Source organism: Apodemus sylvaticus, chromosome 1 (genome assembly GCF_947179515.1).
Source record: "Apodemus sylvaticus chromosome 1, mApoSyl1.1, whole genome shotgun sequence".
Taxonomy (NCBI): Eukaryota; Metazoa; Chordata; class Mammalia; order Rodentia; family Muridae; genus Apodemus; species Apodemus sylvaticus.
Window position 1 is genome coordinate 28,334,660 of NC_067472.1, and position 20,152 is coordinate 28,354,811.

Sequence of the window (20,152 nt, forward strand, 5' to 3'; positions counted from 1 at the left end):
CTTATAGATTACAGGGAGTTGCCATTGCACTAAGTTTCTACATTGCCCCTGAAATGCCCCCAATCACAGTCATCTTTTCCAGTACTTTCTCCCTTTGTCTATCCCACCCTCTCCTACCTAATCCCTCGTGTTCCTGTCCTCATCTGCTCCCAATATATCTATAATGTAGAACATTTTCTTGATTAAGGATGAAGGTTGGAGGCCAACCCGCTGTGGTAGATGCCACCCCTGAGAAGATGGTATAAGAAAAGAAACTGAGCAAGCCATGGGAAGCAAACCAGTAAGCAACATTCCTCCAAAGCCTGTCCTTTGGTTCCTGCTTTCTAGTTCCTGCCGTGATTTCCTGCTCTGGCTTATATTAATGATACACTATGATCTTAGCCAAATGAATCATTTTCTTCTCATTTATCATGTTTATCACAGCAAAGAAACCACACTAGGACAATATTTTTGTTTGTTTTCACATACTGTGGGTACTATGACTTTATGGGTATTGTGTGTTTTAAATCTGGTATCTCCCTGATTGGAGAGCTTCCTCCTTATTTACTTAAATTACAAAAGAAAAACTGCTTTCAAAACCTCTATTTTGTTCACATTTTCAAGATTTCTCCATATGCAACTTTATTTACAACAAACAGCAAAATCTTCTGATGAAGTTAGTTATACCTAATTCTTCAAAGTAGCTTAGGGTAATATTTGTAAATATTTTTAGCAAAAATAAATATTGATTAATTATCCCATTCCTAATCACTTAAGAACTCTTTCATGATATTTACACAATCAGAAAGATGAGACTTGGGAGGAAGCATTATAGCACCCGACAGGTCACAGATATGAAAATGCTAGGAAGAAATTTTGGGAGTTGTCCATCTTGGGAGCTTTTCAAATGTTTGGTTTCTTGGCAAATGTCAGAGTTCACTGCAGCCATAGCCACTGTGCATTGGAGAGGAGGTAATCTGAAGAACATATTCATGCTGATGTTTATATAGAGAGGAAAGGACAAGGAGAATTAAAATTTCATTTACACCCCAGAGAGCCTAGAGACTACATTGGTGACGGTGAGTTTGAAGTTGTGGTATTTCAAACCTTTTTAGAATTTCAGTTCACAATATATTCATATGGGAAATTTTATTTTAGATACAGCATAATTTCCATTGAAAGTTTCCACCATGATTGACTGTAGAGAAAGTTACTTTACTATGATGTATTTTTCTTCTTTCCTCTGATGTACCTTGACATTAATCATTTATGAAAAAAAAACAATAGGATAGAACACAGGCAAGTTGGTGTCTCGAGTGGGATCTATCATGGCTAGCTCTGTATCAATAGGAGAGCTAATAATTTGGGTTGCAAATATTTCATTACCAGTATTTGTACTGTGTATGAAAAGTTCTGAAAACATTTGTGGAATGTGTCTCGTGTTACTATTTTTACTATTAATCAAAATAAGACCAGGTTGGCAGTAGTGACGACATAAGGCCCCTTGGAGCTACATGGTCTGGTTCCACGAGACTGTGTATCCCACATTGCTTCTCCCACACCCTGATATGGTTGTTCTATCATTCTTCCCAGCTTTATTCTGTTGGGATAGAGTTGTAAATGGTTTTAGATGTTGCGTGTAACAGTTTTGTTAAAAGAAACCAAATAATGATCTTAAGACAAGTACCAGCAAGATTGTTTTGTGAATAGTATTGACAATTACTTTGCATTTCATATAAGCTGTCTTTTGAAAAGTACAGAGGTATGTTTGAGTCTTAGAAGATACTATGGCCAACTTTCTAGTATGTAAGGTGGCAGGCAGATGGACAATGTACACCCGATAACCTAAGTTTACCTGGCAACATGTACTGTATTATGCTAATAAATATTTCCCAGCAGGGTTAAATGTGGTGGCTACTGAGAACAATGTGTTTTGTTCACACAATTGGAAACGTATTTTGTTTTTTGGAAGCCAAACCGAAGAATCCTGAAACCGATATGAATGTTGTAAGCTATTCCCGTTAATCAACATACTTTCAAATATTCGTCCCTATTCCTTTCATGCATCTTTCCAGATTGTTGCATTTATGATAATCTGAAATTTCACTTTACATAAAACACACTATTCTGTTCTATAGAGGAAATTTACTGGAGAATCATAAAAGCGGTTAGGTAACCAAACCAATAAAAGTCAATATGTTTTCTCTTCTGCATTTAGAGTGAGATAATTTCCCACTGGGGCTATGAAAGGGAAGAGCACGAAGTTTTGACTAAGGACGGTTACCTCCTCCTAATCTTCCGGATTCCACGAGGGAGGAATGAGAGAAAAGAGTCTTCTAACAGTGAGTGAGAAAAAATGCTCAGAGTGAAAGGTGTGCTGGGCAAACCCTCCCATCATTTACACGCCCTCTCATGAGGAGCCCCCAAATCTCCCTGGCTTCCATGTGCAAAGCTAGGCGTCTGTCCTGTGTGACTCCTGCCATGGGAGTTGATGTTATTAGAAGAAAAGTCACCTCTGTCATGTGAATTTAGATTTCTGCGCAGAATGAAAGCTCAGAATCCATGCTGGAATGGACAAGAACTTCCAGGACTGACTTGTAATGCTTGTGATGCTGCAATGCTTGAGTTAGAGTTCAGAGAATTCAGTATGTCATTTGGCAGGTGCATCGGGCCCACTCTGACTCAATGTCTAAATATTCAAGGATTTGTTGTTGGAGTTATTTATTAAATATTCTACATATTATCTTTTGTTTGGAATTTTTATGAATTAAAAACATTTAGTAATGAAACTCATATTTATTCAATAAGGAACAGGAAGAAGAATGTATTCTGTGACTCCAATGATTATTTTACTCTGAGGAAAATGTGATATTTATGGTTATCAAATAAGAGTAATCAGCTGTTAGCACTCCTATTTGGATTACAACCGCACTATGGCAAATACATGAGCTGACAAAAACAAAACAAGCAAACAACAGCAACAAAACAACAACAACAACAACAAAAACCAATCAAAAACCAAAAGCCAAAACTAAGTCTTGTTGTCTTTAAACCCAGCACTGGGGTGGGGGGCGGGCAGAGGCAGACAGACACTTGTGAGTTCAAGACAACCCTGGTCTACATAACAAGTTCCAGGCCAACCAGGGCTATATGCTAAGATAATGTCACAAAGCAAAAACAAACAAACAAAATTGCCAGCCAGAAATAATAATAAAAATCCCCAAATCAAACAATATTATTATGACTCAAATTTCCATTATCAATCAAATATTTCCCGAGAGGAGATAGTTGTCAAAGAGGATGAGGGAGGGTGTAAATATGAGAAAATTACAGGGGCATACATTTAGGAAATATAATGAGCTCCATTAATTTGCATTCTTAAAAACCAATAATAAATAACAGGTACTTTCTGTTTTCTTTTCAGCCACGAAGCCAGTGGTGTATTTGCAACATGGCTTTACTGTATCTGCTGATTATTGGGTTCTCAACCCTCCTAGCAACTGTCCAGCTTTCCTTCTCGCTGATGCTGGTTTTGATGTGTGGCTGGGGAACAGCAGGGGCTCTAACAATGGCAGGAAACATGTGCGCCTAGACCCAAATTCTAAAGAATTCTGGGATTTTAGGTAAGAAAAAAGATCATTTTATCCTGGTACATTTCCTTAAAACTATCTTTAACAGTTTTCAGTTGTCATAGATTTACTGAGCATGACCAAAATAGCACCATCAAAATATCAAAAGTAATGAGTATTATTTTGAGTCTTTAAAATTTATTTTAGTATGTATCTGTGTAGGTATGTACGGGCATAGTGTGTGTGTAAAGCTGTGTGTTTATGTGTGTGTATATATGTCTCTGTATGTGTGTATGTAATGTTTATCTTTGTGTGTCTGTGTATGTCTATATGTGTGTAGTGTGTGTTTGCATGAGTGTATGTCTGTATATGTGTCTCTGATGTGTGTGTATGTCTTCATGTGTACTATGTGTGCATGGGTGTTCATATATGTGAGTACAAAGGTCATCAGATTTGTGTCTATCCTGCTAGAGCTGGAGCTTAGGTGGTTGTGAACTGTTATTTAGAGCAGTAAATGTCTTGAAGCACTGAGACATCCCGTGCTCCTTGAATAATATTTTTAAAGGTTGATGGATTAAAATCTTGCCTAAAAATTTAGATTATGAATTTAGTTTAAATTGAAAATTAACATTAATATATCATTTCTCTACATCTCTTTACTTGTAACTACTAATCATCTTTAGAAAATATCTCATTGAAGTATATTTGAATAGAAAAGATGTTCATGTTCTGTATGTACTGCTTGATAAGTACAGACCCAAATTCCAATCATCTGTATATTTTTCTTTTGTTGCGGCTTCTCTTATTTTCTTTTTTAATGAAAAAAATAATACGTAAGGAATAAAAGGAACAAAATAGTTAAGATTCATTTCTATCACAAAATGCCAGATGATCTTATAAAACATGTCTACTTCCTGCTTTTCTTTTTTTGGTATTTACCCACTTTACTGACCATTTTAACATATCTTACCCAAACACAAATAAAAACTATTCATATATATGTTATGGAGTACCATATAATGTATTTATTATAAATGCTGGTATAGAACAAATGCATTTGATTTTTCTCTGATCTCTGGCTCTGGTCAAAGTGCACCAACAAGAGATCATGCCAAGGCACTGTGGGTATTGTAAGAAGCAGGAGGAGACATGGTGGAGGGTCTGCAGGAGATTCTTGACCAGCCCTATCTCAGCACTCATGTAGCTCTTTAGGAATTATTTTCAAGTCAGGGTTTACCCTGCAAGGATAATGGTCAATTACTATAGTTAACAAATCTCTCCATTTTTGTTTTATACAGTTTTGATGAACAAATAGAATACGACATCCCAGCCACCATTGATTTCATTTTGAATAAGACGAGACAAACACAACTTTACTATGTTGGGCATTCCCAGGGTGCCTATATTGGTATGTGGAAAGAGACTGAAATCTGAATACATTAAAATTGTTGTTATCACAAACCGCACAAATAATTCATTAGCAATAGTTTCAGTTTTAGGAATGACATCTTGTCAGTATGTAGAAACATTCAGACTAGCCAGAAATTTGAAATCCAGTAGCTACAGTGGTTTTATTTGTTATCAGTCGGCCATGTTTTCTGGTATGTGATACAGGATCTTTCTTTGTAGCACAGTCTAGCCTCAACAGTAAAACTACTGACTCCACTTCTCAGAGGCTGAGACTACAGCCATGGGCAACTGTACCTGGCTAATCTTTTTCAACGAAACAGAAAGAAAAATAGGCACATTTTTTTCTTTAGTTGTTATAATTTCCTCCATAAAAGACAGTTGAATTCACTGTACTTTCCAAAGTTACCTTTAATATGCATTGTTTTTTAAGTCTTTAACTGATTTCTTAAAGGAAAATTGATGTATGCACACATTTTAAAATTAATTTATTTATCTTATTGAGTTATCTTATTTATTTGCTTGTCTATTTATTTATTTAATTCATGCGGGCACTCTGAGCATTTAAGTGCAGAGGACCTAGTGAGCATCCACAGAGCTTTGAGTAGCATTAGACTGGACTGGTTTGGGGCATGCTAACCCCCATATTGTGCATATAAGAAAAAAAGTCTTGTTTCTAAACCTTATGTTACCTAGATAAACGTTTCTAATCAATTTGCATGCCACTTTTAAAAGACACAGTGTTTTCCCCCTTAACTTATTTGCTTATTCACTTTACATCCAATCTTCCTAAGGGTCCCCTCTCACACAGCCCTACCAGACACCCTCCCTCCCCTTCTCTTCTGAAAATGCAGTGTCCTGACCACTTTGCTGGTTATTAGCTACAATGCATGTATTACACTAAAGAAATGTACTTCTCCCTAAATCTCACCGTCCATTAAGGAAAGGTATGGGATCTAGAGCACAGACCCTCATATTTATTGTTTTCTTTTGCAGGATAATCATTGTATGATGCTAAATAATACCTAGACTTGTCTATTGACTAGATGGGGATAGATATACTCATTTTCTTTGAGTTGTAACAAGCAACATTGTCTCCACATGTTTTTAATGTCCCCTGAGATCAAATGTCCTTAGTGAGAAAACACTAAAATTAGAATGATATTTTTAAGGATTTTCCTGGCAGTCATATACTATAATTTGATTATGTTACTCACAATTTATTACACACACACACACACACACACACACACACACACTGGAGGCTGGGATTGTAGGAAAGGACTCTTAAGAAGTCATGAACATCACTTTCCAGCCACAGAAGGGGCATTACTAGAGAAGATTTATACAGTTAAAAAATTAATTGAAATGTAATGGGGAAGTCATTTTTTGAAGATAGGCTACTCAACTTTCCCAAGCAATTGGTATTTACAGGTCTTCCGTGCAAACTACAGAAGAAAAAACAATATCTAAAAGATCAATGTAATAGTAATGTAACGCTATGGGTTTCAAAAGTGTGAGAGATTAATTAAAAATGGGAAATAGTTGATTATTTTAGATTTCACTATTTTTGGCAGTGCAAAAACATGCTAAATTATTGGCCATCTACTTAAGCAAACAAAACCTTTTACAGTGACTGGAAAAATGAGGACCACATCAAATGAAATAGAAAAAAAATAAGTGGGTGATGTGCTTCCAGGTGATTCAGAGAATCACCTGCATAAAAACTGAAATATAGGACAAAGAATACACCTATAGTCTTAGTTGGGCCTAAAAATGCATAGAACTTTGAACTAAGAGAAAATACCTGCAAGTGATCTATTCTCTTGTTTTCTTTCAGCTTATGGGGCATTTGCAACAAACCCACAACTGGCCCAGAAGATCAAAATGAACTTTGCCCTGGGTCCTGTTGTGTTGACCAAGTATCTAAGAGGTGTCCTTCGCACAGTTGCATACATTGACCCAAAAGTGATCAAGGTTTGTAATACCTTCTAACAACCCCTTAGAAATACCAGTTAGGTACAGTTTTCAGAAATAGAAGTGGTACCCAGTTGAAGATCAGATATGCTGAGACAGGCCCTGCTGCCTCTCTGCTCATCCCGCTGGTGGCCCCACACAGGTCTCCCATCACGGGTCCTGCATTTCCCAGGATTCTGAGTACTGTCAGCCATCAGTTGACCATGGATCATTTTCCTTTTCCCACCTATCTTTCCTTCCTACTGAAACTTTTATTCATTATATTTTATCATACAAAAGTTTCATGTGCATTTTTAAAGGTTTCAGATTGAAATGTCAATAAAATGAGTGAGATTTTTCCCCCTTTAAACTTCTTTTTGCTTTCCATCATCTGGACTATAACACATTTAATTTTTCCCATTGTTTTAAAAGTCACATTAATTGCATCTTGTACAGAGTGCTGAATAATGTATTATGAATGCTTTAGTCTTTTGAGACTGGGTTGCCTCACTTAGTATGTTGTTCTCCAGCTCCATCCATTTTTCTAAGAATTTCATGAATTTATTGTTTCTAATGGCTGAATAGTACACCATTGTGTAAATATACCACATTTTTTTTTATCCATTCCTCCATTGAGGGACACCTGGGTTCTTTCCAGCTTCTGACTATTATGGTATGCACTCACTTCTCAGTGGATATTAGCCTAGAAACTTGGAATACCCAAGACATAATGCACATATTAAATGATGTCCAAGAGGAACAGAGGAGTGGCCCCTGGTTCTGGAAAGACTCAGTGCAGCAGTATAGGGGAATACCAGAACAGAGAAGTGGGAAGGGGTGGATGGGGGAATAGGGGGAGGGAACAGGGCTTATGGGACTTTCGGGGAGTCGGGAGCCAGAAAAGAGGAAATCATTTGAAATGTAAACTAAAAATATATTGAATAAATAAAAAATAAAAGCTTTAGTCTACAGAGAAGCTTTAGTTGGTAAAGTCAGATTCCAGGTTTTGCCTACTGAGTACACATCTGCATTCTTGCTTTGATTTGTCTCTTTAAAATAGGGAGACATCTATAGCTCTGACATGGAGTTATGGTTAGTTCGGGTTTTACTTGCATTTACATAATGGCAATCCATTTACAATGAATCGGCGTTATTTTATTTACATATGAAGTTGCTCTTGATTATTCATAATTGATAGCTCTCTGAGTTTGATTTATATACATTTATATATATACACTCTCTAAAACAGATACAATTACCAGCTGTTTCTTTCTCATATCTAACAAGTATTAACAACCTGAGCTCAGAGATATTAATAATGGAGAAAACTGCTTTCTAACTCAACTCTCTTGTCCTATTTTAGTTCTAGAGCATACTAGAGGCACATCAATCACTGCGACAACCTTTATGTCAGTTCTAAAGATCAAGTGGGTGGCTCCTCTAGAATTCAAGTCCTCTCTCTTTTTGTGTTTGCTTTTAATTATGTGTGCCTGGACGTGTCTGTGTGCATACATGCTGTATGTGTGTGCATGCGTGCATGCATGCCTGTGGGAGAGATTGTTATAAATGTTGCATGATGAATGTAATTGATTCATATTTCATGTTAGAAAACATTTGCATTCTGAGGTGTTTTATCAAGTTCCTATATTCATAGTCATTTGGGACTTTTAGTCCTTACCTCTCAGGTACCTTCTACAACTAGTTTGTGATGTCAGATATTTGGGGGGGGTTATAGACTCTCTTGTCATATACATATATGTCAGATGATATAGTGGCAGTGTGTCTACTTGTAGCTGTGCCTGATGACCTGAGTTCATCCTCTGAGCCCCACATACTGAAAGGAGAGACCTGACTCCTGAAGAACTATTTCAGGGCATATGACTTAGGAGGTATAAAACTTAATAGTGAACAAAACCATATAACTTTATAAGTATGTTAAAATTTTGAGTTTTGTGACTCAAATTCATTCTATCCTTGATTCTTACTGGACAAAGTCTCAGAGTTACTATTTAAATATGTCATTTTCAGACTCTGTTTGGTGAAAAGGATATATTCAGCAGATCAAATGATAATGCTATTCTTCAGTTCTTATGTCATCGAGAGAAAATTGCAACAGCTTGTAATAATCTTCTTACAGTAATATTTGGATACAACCCCAAGAATTTAAATGAGGTATGTGTGATTTTTGTTTTCAGGTAAATATTTGTCTAATAATGTTTGGTGATGATCATGTTCTTACTAGCTAAACATTAAAACTGAGAAAAATTTGCTTGCATTGTATAGAATATATTAACCTATAAAATATGATTAGTTCATATGTTAAAATATGGAATAATTTGCAAAGTTATAAATATGGCTGTAGAAATCCATCTATATCAGATGTGGACAAATATGTAAGTATTATGAATATGAATTTTTATTTATTTATTTGTTTGTTTATTATTTTATACTCCATATTTTATTCCACACCCCCCATGCATCCTACCACTGTTCCACATCCCATACCTCCTCTCAAACCCTTGTCTCCAGAAGGATGTCCAAACCCCACTCCCCACCTGACCTCTAAATTCCCTGGGCCTCCAGTCTTTTGAGGATTAGGTACATCATCTCTCATTGGACATAACCCAGCAGTCCTCTGCTATTTATTTGTTGAGGGCTTCATATCATCTGATGTATGCTGCCTGTTTGGTGGTCCAGTGTTTAAGAGATTTGGGGGTCCAAGTTAATTGAGAATGCTGGTCATCCTACAGGGTCACCCTCCTCCTCAGCTTCTTTCAGTCTTTCCCTATTTTAACCACAGGGGTCTGCAGCTTCTGTTCATTGGTTGGGTCCAAATATCTTCATCTGATCTTTCAGCTGCTTGTTGGGTCTTCGGAGTGTGGTCATACTAGGTCCCTTTTTGTGAGCGCTTCATAGCCTCAGTAATAGTGTCAGGCCTTGGGACCTCCTCTTGAGCTGGATGCCACTTTGGGCCTGTCACTGGACCTTCTCAGGTCCCTCTCTATTTCCATCCCTGTAGTTCTTTCAGACAGAAACACTTATGGGTCAAAGTTGTGACTGTGTGCTGCCTCATTTGTTGCCCTGTCTTCCTGCTGGAGGTGGGCTCTAAAAGTTCCGTCTTCCTACTGTAAGACATTACTTCTAGAGTCACCCCCCTGCTTTGAGTCCTGAGAGTCCTTCACCTTGCAGGTCTCTGGTGCATTCTGGAGTGTCCCCCCACCCCAACCTTCTACTTCCTGAGTTTGCCTGTTTCCATTCTTTTTTCTGGCCCTCAGGGTTCTAGTACTTTTGCTTCACCCAATGCCAGATCAGGTTCCCCTCTCCCCTATAATCCCCTCTCCAGTTTCCCTCCCAGGCCCCTTTCCCCTCCCCACTTGTGGTTGTTTTCTTCTCCCTCCAAAGTGGGATTAATTCATCCTCACTTGGGCCCTTCAACTTGTTAACCTTTTTGAGTTCTGTGGACTGTATCCTGGGTATTCTGTACTTTTTTTCTTTTTTTCTTTTTTTTTTTTTTTTTGCTAATATCCACTTATTTGTGAGTATATACCATGCATGTCCTTTTGGGTCTGAGCTACCACAATCAGGATGATATTTTCAAGTTCCATCCATTTGCCTCTAAAATCCAGGATGTCCTCGTTCTTAATAGCTGAGTAGTAGCATTCTGTTGTGTAATTAATCACATTTTCTGTATCCATTCTTCATGTCTGGGTTGTTTCCAGCTTCTGGCTATCACAAAGAAGGTTGCTATAGACATAGTGGAACACATGCCCCTGTGGCATGGTGGGGCATCTTTTGTGTATATTCCCAAGAGTGGTATTGCTGGATCTTAAGGTAGATCTATTTCCAATAGTCTGAGGAACCTTCATACTGATTTCCAGAGAGGTTGTACCAGTTTTCAATCCCACCAGAAATGGAGAAGCCAGCATGTATTGTCACCTCAGGTTTTGATTTTAGCCATTCTGAATGGTGTAAGGTAGAATCTCAGGGTCATTTTGATTTGTATTTCTCTGATCACTAAGGACTTTGAACATTACTTTAGGTGCTTCTCAACCATTTGAGATTCCACTGGTGTTAATTCTCTGTTTAGTTCTATACCCCATTTTTTGATTTGGTCGTTTGTTTGTTTTGTGGTTAGCTTCTTGAGTATTATGTATTTTGGATATTAACCCTCTATCAAATGTGAGGTTAGTGAAGATTTTTTTCACCAACTTATAGGTTGCCAATTTGTCTTATTTACTATGTCCTTTGCCTTATAGAAGCTTTCCAGTTTCATGAGGTCCCATTTATCAATTCTTGATCTTAGAACATGAGCCACTGGATTTCTGTTTAGAAAATTTCCCCCTATGCCAATGATTTCAAGACTCTTCCCCAGTTTCTCTTCTATTAGATTCAGTGTATCTGGTGTTATGTTGAGGTCCTTGATCCACTTGTACTTGAGCTTTGTGCAAGGTGAAAAATATGGGTCTATTTTCATCTTTCTACATATAGACAGCCAGTTAGTCCAGCACCATTTGTTGAAGATGCTTTCCTTGACCATTGTATATTTTTGGCATCTTTGTCAAAGATCTAGTGTCCGTAGTGTGTGGTTTTATTTCTGCATCTTCAATTCTATTCCATTGATGTGTCTGTCTCTGTTCCAATCGCATGTAGTTTTTATCACTATTTCTCTATAGTAAAGCTTGAGATCAGGGATAGTGATTCCCCCAGCAGTTCTTTTATTGTTAAGAATTGTTTTCACTATTCTGTTTTGTTTGTTTGTTTGCTTGTTTGTTTGCCTTTCCAAATTAATTTGAGAATTGCTATTTCTTTGTCTTTGAAGTATGTGTTGGGATTTTGACAAGAATTGTATTGAATTTCTAGATTGCCTTTGGTAGGATGGCCATTTTTACTATATTAATTCTGCCAAGCCATGGGTTTAGGTGACCTCTCCATTTTCTGAGAACTTTGATTTCTTTCTTGAAAGACTTGAAGTTATCATCAGCAGGTCTTACACTTACTTGCTTAATGTTACCCCAAGTCTTTTCAATAGTCCTTTAATATTAAAACTTTTTTTCTAAGTAGATTATCTTCACCACATACTATCATATAAACCATAAAAATACTTACCTTCTTTCTGTGGTAAAAATCTAGTATTTCCTTTTAATTGATAGAAGAAAGATTTGACTTATATAAGTAACAAGTTCTATAATTCTATTTTAAACTTTCATATTCTTACAAAAGACACTAATCATGTTTTGTTGTCTCACAGAGTCGTCTTGATGTATATATTGGGCATATTCCAGCAGGAACTTCAATTCAAAGTATACTTCATTTTTCTCAGGTAAACTTGTTTTGTGCTTTAATTTCTTCTCTTTTGTTTGAAATCTTCCCTCCTTGATAAGATTTAAAAATTCTCTATCTTATGATGATGATGATGATGATGATGTGATGATGATGATGAAAGAAGAATGGAGAAAGACAGAGAGAGATGGAGAGAGAGAGAGAGAGAGAGAGAGAGAGAGAGAGAGAGAGAGATCAATGATTGTCTCTGATGGCAAGAGGAAACACTACTCTTATTTTTTAATTTGATATATTTGTTATTTACATTTCAAGTGATTTTCCCTTTCCTGGATCCCCCCTCCCCTAAAGTCCCATAAGCCCTCTTCCCTCCCCCTGTTCCCTAATCCAGCCCTTCCCACTTCCCTGTTCTGGTATTCTCCTACACTGCTGCACTGAGCTTTTCCAGGGCTAGGGGGCCACTCCTTTCTTCTTCTTGGGCAGCATTTGATGTGTGCATTGTGTCTTGGGTATTCCAAGCTTCTAGGCTAATATCCATTTATCAGTGAGTGCATACCATGAGTGTTCTTTTGAGACTGGGTTACCTCACTTACGATGATGTTCTCCAGTTCCATCCATTTGTCTAAGAATTTCATGAATTCATTGTTTCTAATGGCTGAATAGTACTCCATTGTGTATATATACCACATTTTCTGTATCCATTCCCCCATTGAGGCAAACAGTAATTATGAAAAGGAATTGTTCCATCCCTTTATCTCTTAAATAGTAACTCTTGTCTTAAAACACATAAAACTTGGGTATCTGGGGAGCCTGCTTGGCTGGATCCAGGGGTCTTATTGTCTTGAGCCTGCCCTTCAGGTTATGTGCAGCTATGACCCCAGCCCTGTCCAGAAGCCTTTTGCCACATAGGGTAAAGAAGATTTGTGTCGGAGTAAGATGTCACAGACAGGATGATTGAACACTATATTTTATAATGGAAGAAAATATATTTAAATTTTAAAACACAGAAGTCTAGTATAAAGGTGTTTTATACAAAACTAATAGTAATTTTAGCAAGTATCAAGCATTAATGAAAGACAGAAATCTTGGGTGCCTTTGAAGTATAGGCATAAATGATAAAATATTTTTTATGCATTTAAACAAGGCTTCCTATAGTAGTAGTGTAGAATAAAGATAAAAATAATCTCATCCTACTAAGGTCATTGCCAGGATTTAAGACAATACCTGTGATCAAGAATATATATCCCCTTATTTGTAATTTTTTCCTTCACTCACAGATATTTGATCTTTTTAATTTTATGGGTGATATGGGTTTTTGAGTTTTCTCTGTACTCATTGGATGAAAATGTTTGGCTCTATTGTTCCAGAATCAGTGGAGTGACCTGCATCACATTTCAACAGGCATCGCACACTATTACCTTGACTACAGCAGTCTGTTGACATCTCCATAGTCCCAGAATTTGAACATTGTGAAAAGTCAGTGTAGACATGCCTGAAGATTAGACTGCTATGAAACCCTCACTCCTTATTATGTTTTACAAAACTAAAACAATTGGGTTTTCAACAAAAATGTGATAATGCTTGAAAGAATTCCCTTTGTCATGAGAACCATTGGAAACAATTTATACAACATAAATTCTATGCAGATACAAAATAATTCAATTGTATTTTAGTTCTGATATAAATGATATTTTATAACTGGTGTTGAAGCCAACTAAATTATATTTTAAGTTTTTTGTAGCCAGATAAAAATATTACCTTATTGTCTTAGTGTAAGGCTTTATTGATGTATATTTTGATAATTTAAAGTGTGTGTGTGTGTGTGTGTGTGTGTGTGTGTGTATGCCTGTGTGTGAATATTCTTATATGATGGTGGACATGTGTGATCCAGTGTCTTGTTAAATGAATCTTTGACATCCAGAGGTGATGTTTTAATACACTAGCCCACTGTTTAATGAGATGCCATCTCTAACTGTCCTGAAATTGGCCAGTTAGGTTAGGCTCTTTCTCTTAAAAAGCCACAGGAATCTGTGTGTCTCTGCCTTCTGAACTTTAGGATTTCAGGTACTCCTCAACAATCTCTGCTTTTTATTCTGGGTTGTAGGTGTGAAATTTAGGACCTAGTGCATTCTAAGCAAACAGCCTATTAACTTAAGATATTTCTCCAGTTCCAAAATATTTCCTCATTAATAATCATTTATAGTTTGAATTTTACTTATAGGTCTAGAATTAAATACAGTAAAATTTAATGTTATGACAAATTCTTACTGTAAAATAACTTGTGAAACACACATCTCTTATAAAATTGTAACAATACTAACATTTTCACATTTCAGTATCTTTCTACATGATACTACCATACATAGTATAAGTACTACTGTATTTTTTTTTATAAAGTATACTTTGGTTGCTAAATCTCTTAATCATATTTCATATATTTGACTGATATGAAAGCATGATGCCTCTGTTTCAGTTTCCATTCATCCAGGATCACATGATGTGATGATAGAATTATAGTACACATATATATTGTTATATTGAGTGAGCCAGGGGGTCACATTAAAAAAAAGGAGGCTATACAGATCCCTAATTCTTAGCAATTGTTCTTTTAGAAGGTTTGTGAGTAATAGTCTATTTTATTTTTAAGGGAATCAGATCAGGTTTATTCCAAAAATATGACTGGGGCAGTGAGTCTCTAAATATGCAGCACTACAATCAGGTAAGTCTCCTTTTAAAAACTGTAACGATTCCTCCCTTTTGAAAAATGTATGAAAGATCTAAAGAAATGCTTTTTAAAAGATTTTTGGATGTTTTTATACTTCCTAGGATATTGGTACACAGGTGCCATAAAATTGCTTCAAAGGAATGAAAATGCTTTTTTAAATAACCCTTTACATACTTTATGTAGCACACCATTTGAAATTCACAACCACTTTATGCTCTATCAAATTATCATTGATATCTTCATGTCAAACATAAAGAACATGAAGTTCAGAGAGTTTCTACTTTGATAAAATTGTGTATGCTGCATGTTAGTGCTTTACCACCACTACATTCGTGCCTTTACAAGTGTTGAGAGCTTTTAAATTCTGCCTATGTTCTGTGGTAGATACTGACTGAATTGATTCGTAGGTTTGAATTTCCAGCTTACAGCTCATACTTTGATGTGTTATTAACATAGCATGTTCTTTATTTTCCTTCAGTCTACTCCTCCAATATACAAGATAGAGAACATGAAAGTTCGAACTGCTATTTGGAGTGGTGGGCAAGATCTTCTGGGAGATCCCATAGATACTGAAAACCTGGCAGCCAAAACTCCCAATCTAGTTTATCACAAAAAGATTCCTGACTATGATCATCTGGGTTTTATATTGGGTAAAGATGTTGCGATACAAGTTTACAAAAACGTCATTGAATTCATCAATAAAGATCAATCAGAGTAAAGATCCTTTAGTTTTCTGCATATTTTTCCTGCTTCTTTCAGAGGGGAGCAGGGAGAACAGGGAAGGGAATAGGGGGTTTAAGTGGGAAGACAGTTAACATTTGAAATATAAATAAATAAGCAAAAACATAAAATGAAATAGTTCTGTACATTTTATTAGTGGAAGATGTTTCTTCAGTTCCTCTTTCTTTTTAGTAATCTTTGATGTAGCCATGGCTGTCCTGAAACTCACTCTGTAGACCAGGCTGGCCTCACACTCAGATCCTCTTGTCTCTGCCCTGAAAAATGGGATTAAAGGTATGCAAAACCACTGCGAGGCATTATTGTGGATTTTAGGCCTTATATAATTTATATAAATTCTATGTCCAAAAGGTATAAACTCTAATAATAAAGTATTTAATTCATCTTGCAAACATTTTCTAATTTATGCATACTTATTTATATATATACATCTTCAAGAACAAATCTTTTTGAAGCACAAGACTAAATTTTATCTGAAATACAGAGATTTCTCAATAGTGATACAGGAATAAGTCACATAGTGATCTATATGTTAGATGCTAAATCTAGAGAAGAGACTATTAAAACGTCTCCCTTATTATTACTATTTTTGAAATAATACCGAAGTATCAAATTGGAGCTGGTCACATAGTTCTGCCTTTTAAGCTCTTATGAATAGACTAGGCACTATACTTCTCATGAATTAATGTTTATGTAGACTAGGCATACTTTTGAATAGATGCTTAGAACAATATTCTATAGTATGGAAGAAAGGCCAATTTCTATTATTTTTATGGTAATCAGTAGTTAGTTACACAGAGAAGTGTTTTCATTGTTACTTAAGTTAATATGAACTGTTTCCAGGTGAACATATGTATTTTTTACTTATGCTCTCCATTTTTAGTCCATGCATTGATTTTGAAGGATCTGAGTTTTGTTATGATGTCATAGAATCACGTACTCCATGAACATTGAAAATGGACTAGTATGTGCCCATCAAATGTTTGAAGTTAGGAAATAATGCCCTAGTCAATTATGTAGGCACTAGCTAGACTTGGTTATTCAAATATAAATTAGAGGGCCTGGGTGCTCAGCTAAGTTCAGTGAGTTCTTCCCTGCCATATTCAAGACCCAGGGACCACATATCTTGGACAGATGTTAAAATTCATGGCATCTTGTGCCACATAGCAAGATGAAGGCCTAAACAGACCCTGCCTGCTTATCTGCTGAGACTTTTCTTGCCTTCCTAAATGAATGGATAATAACTAAATTAAATTATCAGCTTTATTAAATACAATTTAAATACTTACTTAATAATCATCTTTTTCATTGAAAATGAATTCTTATACAATATATTCTGATTACAGTTCTGATTACAGTTTCACACAACAGCCTCCAGCTCCTCCCTACATTCCCTTCCACCCAGATGTACATCAATTTCTGTCTTTCCTTAGAAAACTAACAGGCATCTAAGGAATAATAAAAAAAAATAAGATAAAACAATACAAAGCAAAACAAATGGATCAGGATAGGAAAAAGCAAACAGAAGAAAAAGAGCAAAAGTAAATGCATAATAAACACTTAGATGTAGAGACACATGCATTAGCATATACAGCATTTCCTTAGAAACACAAATACAGAAGCCAAGATAGATACACAAAGGGGCTATAAGGGAAAAAAAACAAGTACTGACTCAATGTTATGAAACAAAGAACCTCCAAAGATTCTACTGAATTCTTTTTGTGCTGTCAGTCTACTATGAGCATGGGGCCTACTCTTTTTAATGTTAATTATTCTATTCATTTACATTCCAAATGTTGCCCTTTACCAGTTTCCCCCTCCCAGAGATCTTAATTCCCTCCTCATCTCCTTTGCCTCTGAGAGAAAGGATCCTCCCCCACTTACCCTTACAATCTATACCCCTGGCATCCCCCTTTCTGGGACATGCAGTCTCTATAGGATTAGGCACATCCTCAGCCACTGAGGCCAGACAATGCAGTCCTTTGCTACATATGTGCCAGGGGACCACAGACCAGTCCATGTATGCCCTTTTGCTGGCTCATTCTCTGGGAGTTCCCAGTCTAGGTTAGTTAACACTGTTGATCTTCCTATGGGGTTGCCATCCTCTTCAGCTCCTTCCATCTTTCTGCTCATTCTTCCACAGGGGTGCCAGACCTCAGTCCAATGGTTGACTGTAAGTATCTGCATCTGCCCCAGTCAGCTGCTGGCAGAGCCTGTCAGAGAACAGCTATGCTAAGCTCCTGTCTGCAAGCACAACATAACATTAGTAATGTCAGGGTTTGGTGCCCACCCACAATACTAATTTGGGCCTGTCACTGGATGGCCTAACCTTCAGTCTCTGCTCCATTTTTGTCCCTGCATTTTTTTTAGACTGGAACAATTCTGGGTCAAAAAATTTGAAGGTAGATAGGTGACCCCATTCTTCCACTGGGGGCCCTGTCTAGCTCCTGGAGGTGATCCCTTCAGATTTCATCTCCCCGTTGTTGGACATTTTGGCTAAGGTCATCTCCGGTGAGTCCTGTAAGCCTCCCATATCCCAGGTCTCTGGGATTTTCTAGAGGTTCCCCATCCCCGACCCTCAGCAGCTATATATTTCCATTCATTATCCAGGTCCTCTGGGCTTCTCTCCTGTCTCCCCCTCATACTTGATCCTGCCCCCCCTTTTCCCTTCTTCCTACCCTCTCCTACCCAGGCCCCTCCCTCCCTCTGCCTCTGCTCCACTATGTTCATAGCAGCCTTATTCATAATATTCAGAAACTAGAAACAACCCAAATGTCCCTCAACTGAAGAATGGATACAGAAAATGTGGTTCACCTACACAATGGAATACTATTCAGCTATTAAAAAAAATGAGGATATTATGAAATTTGCAGGCAAATGGATGGAACAAGAAAACATACTCCTGAGTGAGGTAACCCAGATGGAAAAAGACATACATGGTATATACTCACTGATAAGTAGATATTAGGAAATATGTACACAATACCCATGATAAATCCACAGGCTGTAAGATGTTTAATAATTCATGATAGTCTGATATAATACAGGGCATCTTTTCAATTTCTCATATCTGTTGGCTTGCTTTGTGTCCAAATATGGAATCAATTCTATGAAGTGCTGAGAAAAAGGTATATTCTTTTGTGTTTATATGAAATGTTCCATAAACATCTGCTAGGTCTATTTAGTTTATAATATCAGTTACCTTTCTCTTTTTGCTTTTCTCCTGGATAGTTTGTCTATTTACAAAAGTCAGATATGAAGCCTTCTACTATAATGGTGTGAGGGTTGATATGTGATGTAAGCTGTACTAGAAGTGTTTCTTTTATGAACTTGAGTGGCCTTGAATTTAAGGCATATATATATATATATATATATATATATATATATATATATTAAAAATTGTAATGCCCTCCTTTAATTAGTACGTAGTTCTTCCCTGTCTATTCTGTTTGGTTTGGCTTTAGAGTCTTTTATTGTCAGATATGAAAATGGATATGCTGGGCTCATCCTGTGTAACAGCAACTGGAACTGATCCTGTGCCACAGCTCTCCATACCCAAGTAACACTGGGAGTGAGCTGATCCCCTAAGAGTGTTGACACACCTGTGAGCACAGGTAGGACCACCACTTCTGCTCAATTTTCTGATACAAGAGGGACCTGCCCAGAGCCATCAGAACACAAGAACCAAGGAACAGCCAGGGAACAGAAGGAACACAAGACAGGATCCTTCTGGTTTTAGTCCTTGCCCCAGAGTTGACCCTAAGCCACAACTCTCCATACCCAAATTCCTCCCTGAAAGAACTGGTCTCCCAGGTGTACTGACACATAGGATTGGAGGAGGGACAAGCCATAGTCAGAGACAACAACTTACACCAGAGATAACCAGATGGCTAGAGGCAAGAGAAAGAACATATGCAACAGAAAGCAAGGCTGCTTGGCATTATCACAACCCAGTTCTCCAACTACAATGAGCCCTGAATACCCAATATACCAGAAAAGCAAGACTGATTTAAAATCACATCTTATGGAGAAAGGAAACCTAGGAAAGAGATCAGGAGTCATAGATGCAAGCATCACCAACAGAATACAAGAGATGGAAGAGAGAATCTCAGGTGCAGAAGATATCATAGAAAACATTTACACAACAGTCAAAGAAAATGCAAAATGCAAAAAGCTCCTAACCCAAAATTCCAGGAAATCCAGGACACAATCTAAGGATAATAGATATAGAAGAGATCGAAGATTTCCAACTTAAAGGGACAGTAAATATCTTCAACAAAATTATAGAAGAAAACTTCCCTAACCTAAAGAAAGAAATTCTTCCTGTCAGATAATAATTAAAACAATCAAATGCACAGAACAAATACAGAATATTAAAGACAGAAAGGGAAAAAATATCAAGTAACATATAAAGGCAGACCTATCAGAATTATATCAGACTTCTCACTAGAGACTATGAAAGCTAGAAGATCCTGGGCAAATGTTATACAGACCCTAAGAG

The 20,152-nt window shown here is 36.9% G+C and overlaps 1 protein-coding gene across 1 annotated transcript; it reads left to right on the forward strand.

Moving 5' to 3' along the window:
• The first annotated feature begins 1,884 nt into the window (after positions 1–1,884).
• On the forward strand, positions 1,885–15,631 carry LOC127663541 (tear acid lipase-like protein). Its single transcript, XM_052158640.1, has 9 exons — positions 1,885–1,986; positions 2,198–2,321; positions 3,404–3,602; positions 4,847–4,956; positions 6,796–6,932; positions 8,940–9,083; positions 12,160–12,231; positions 14,836–14,907; positions 15,392–15,631. The coding sequence occupies exons 1-9, from the start codon at positions 1,885–1,887 to the stop codon at positions 15,629–15,631; spliced, it is 1,200 nt and encodes a 399-aa protein (XP_052014600.1).
• Positions 15,632–20,152: the final 4,521 nt, after the last annotated feature.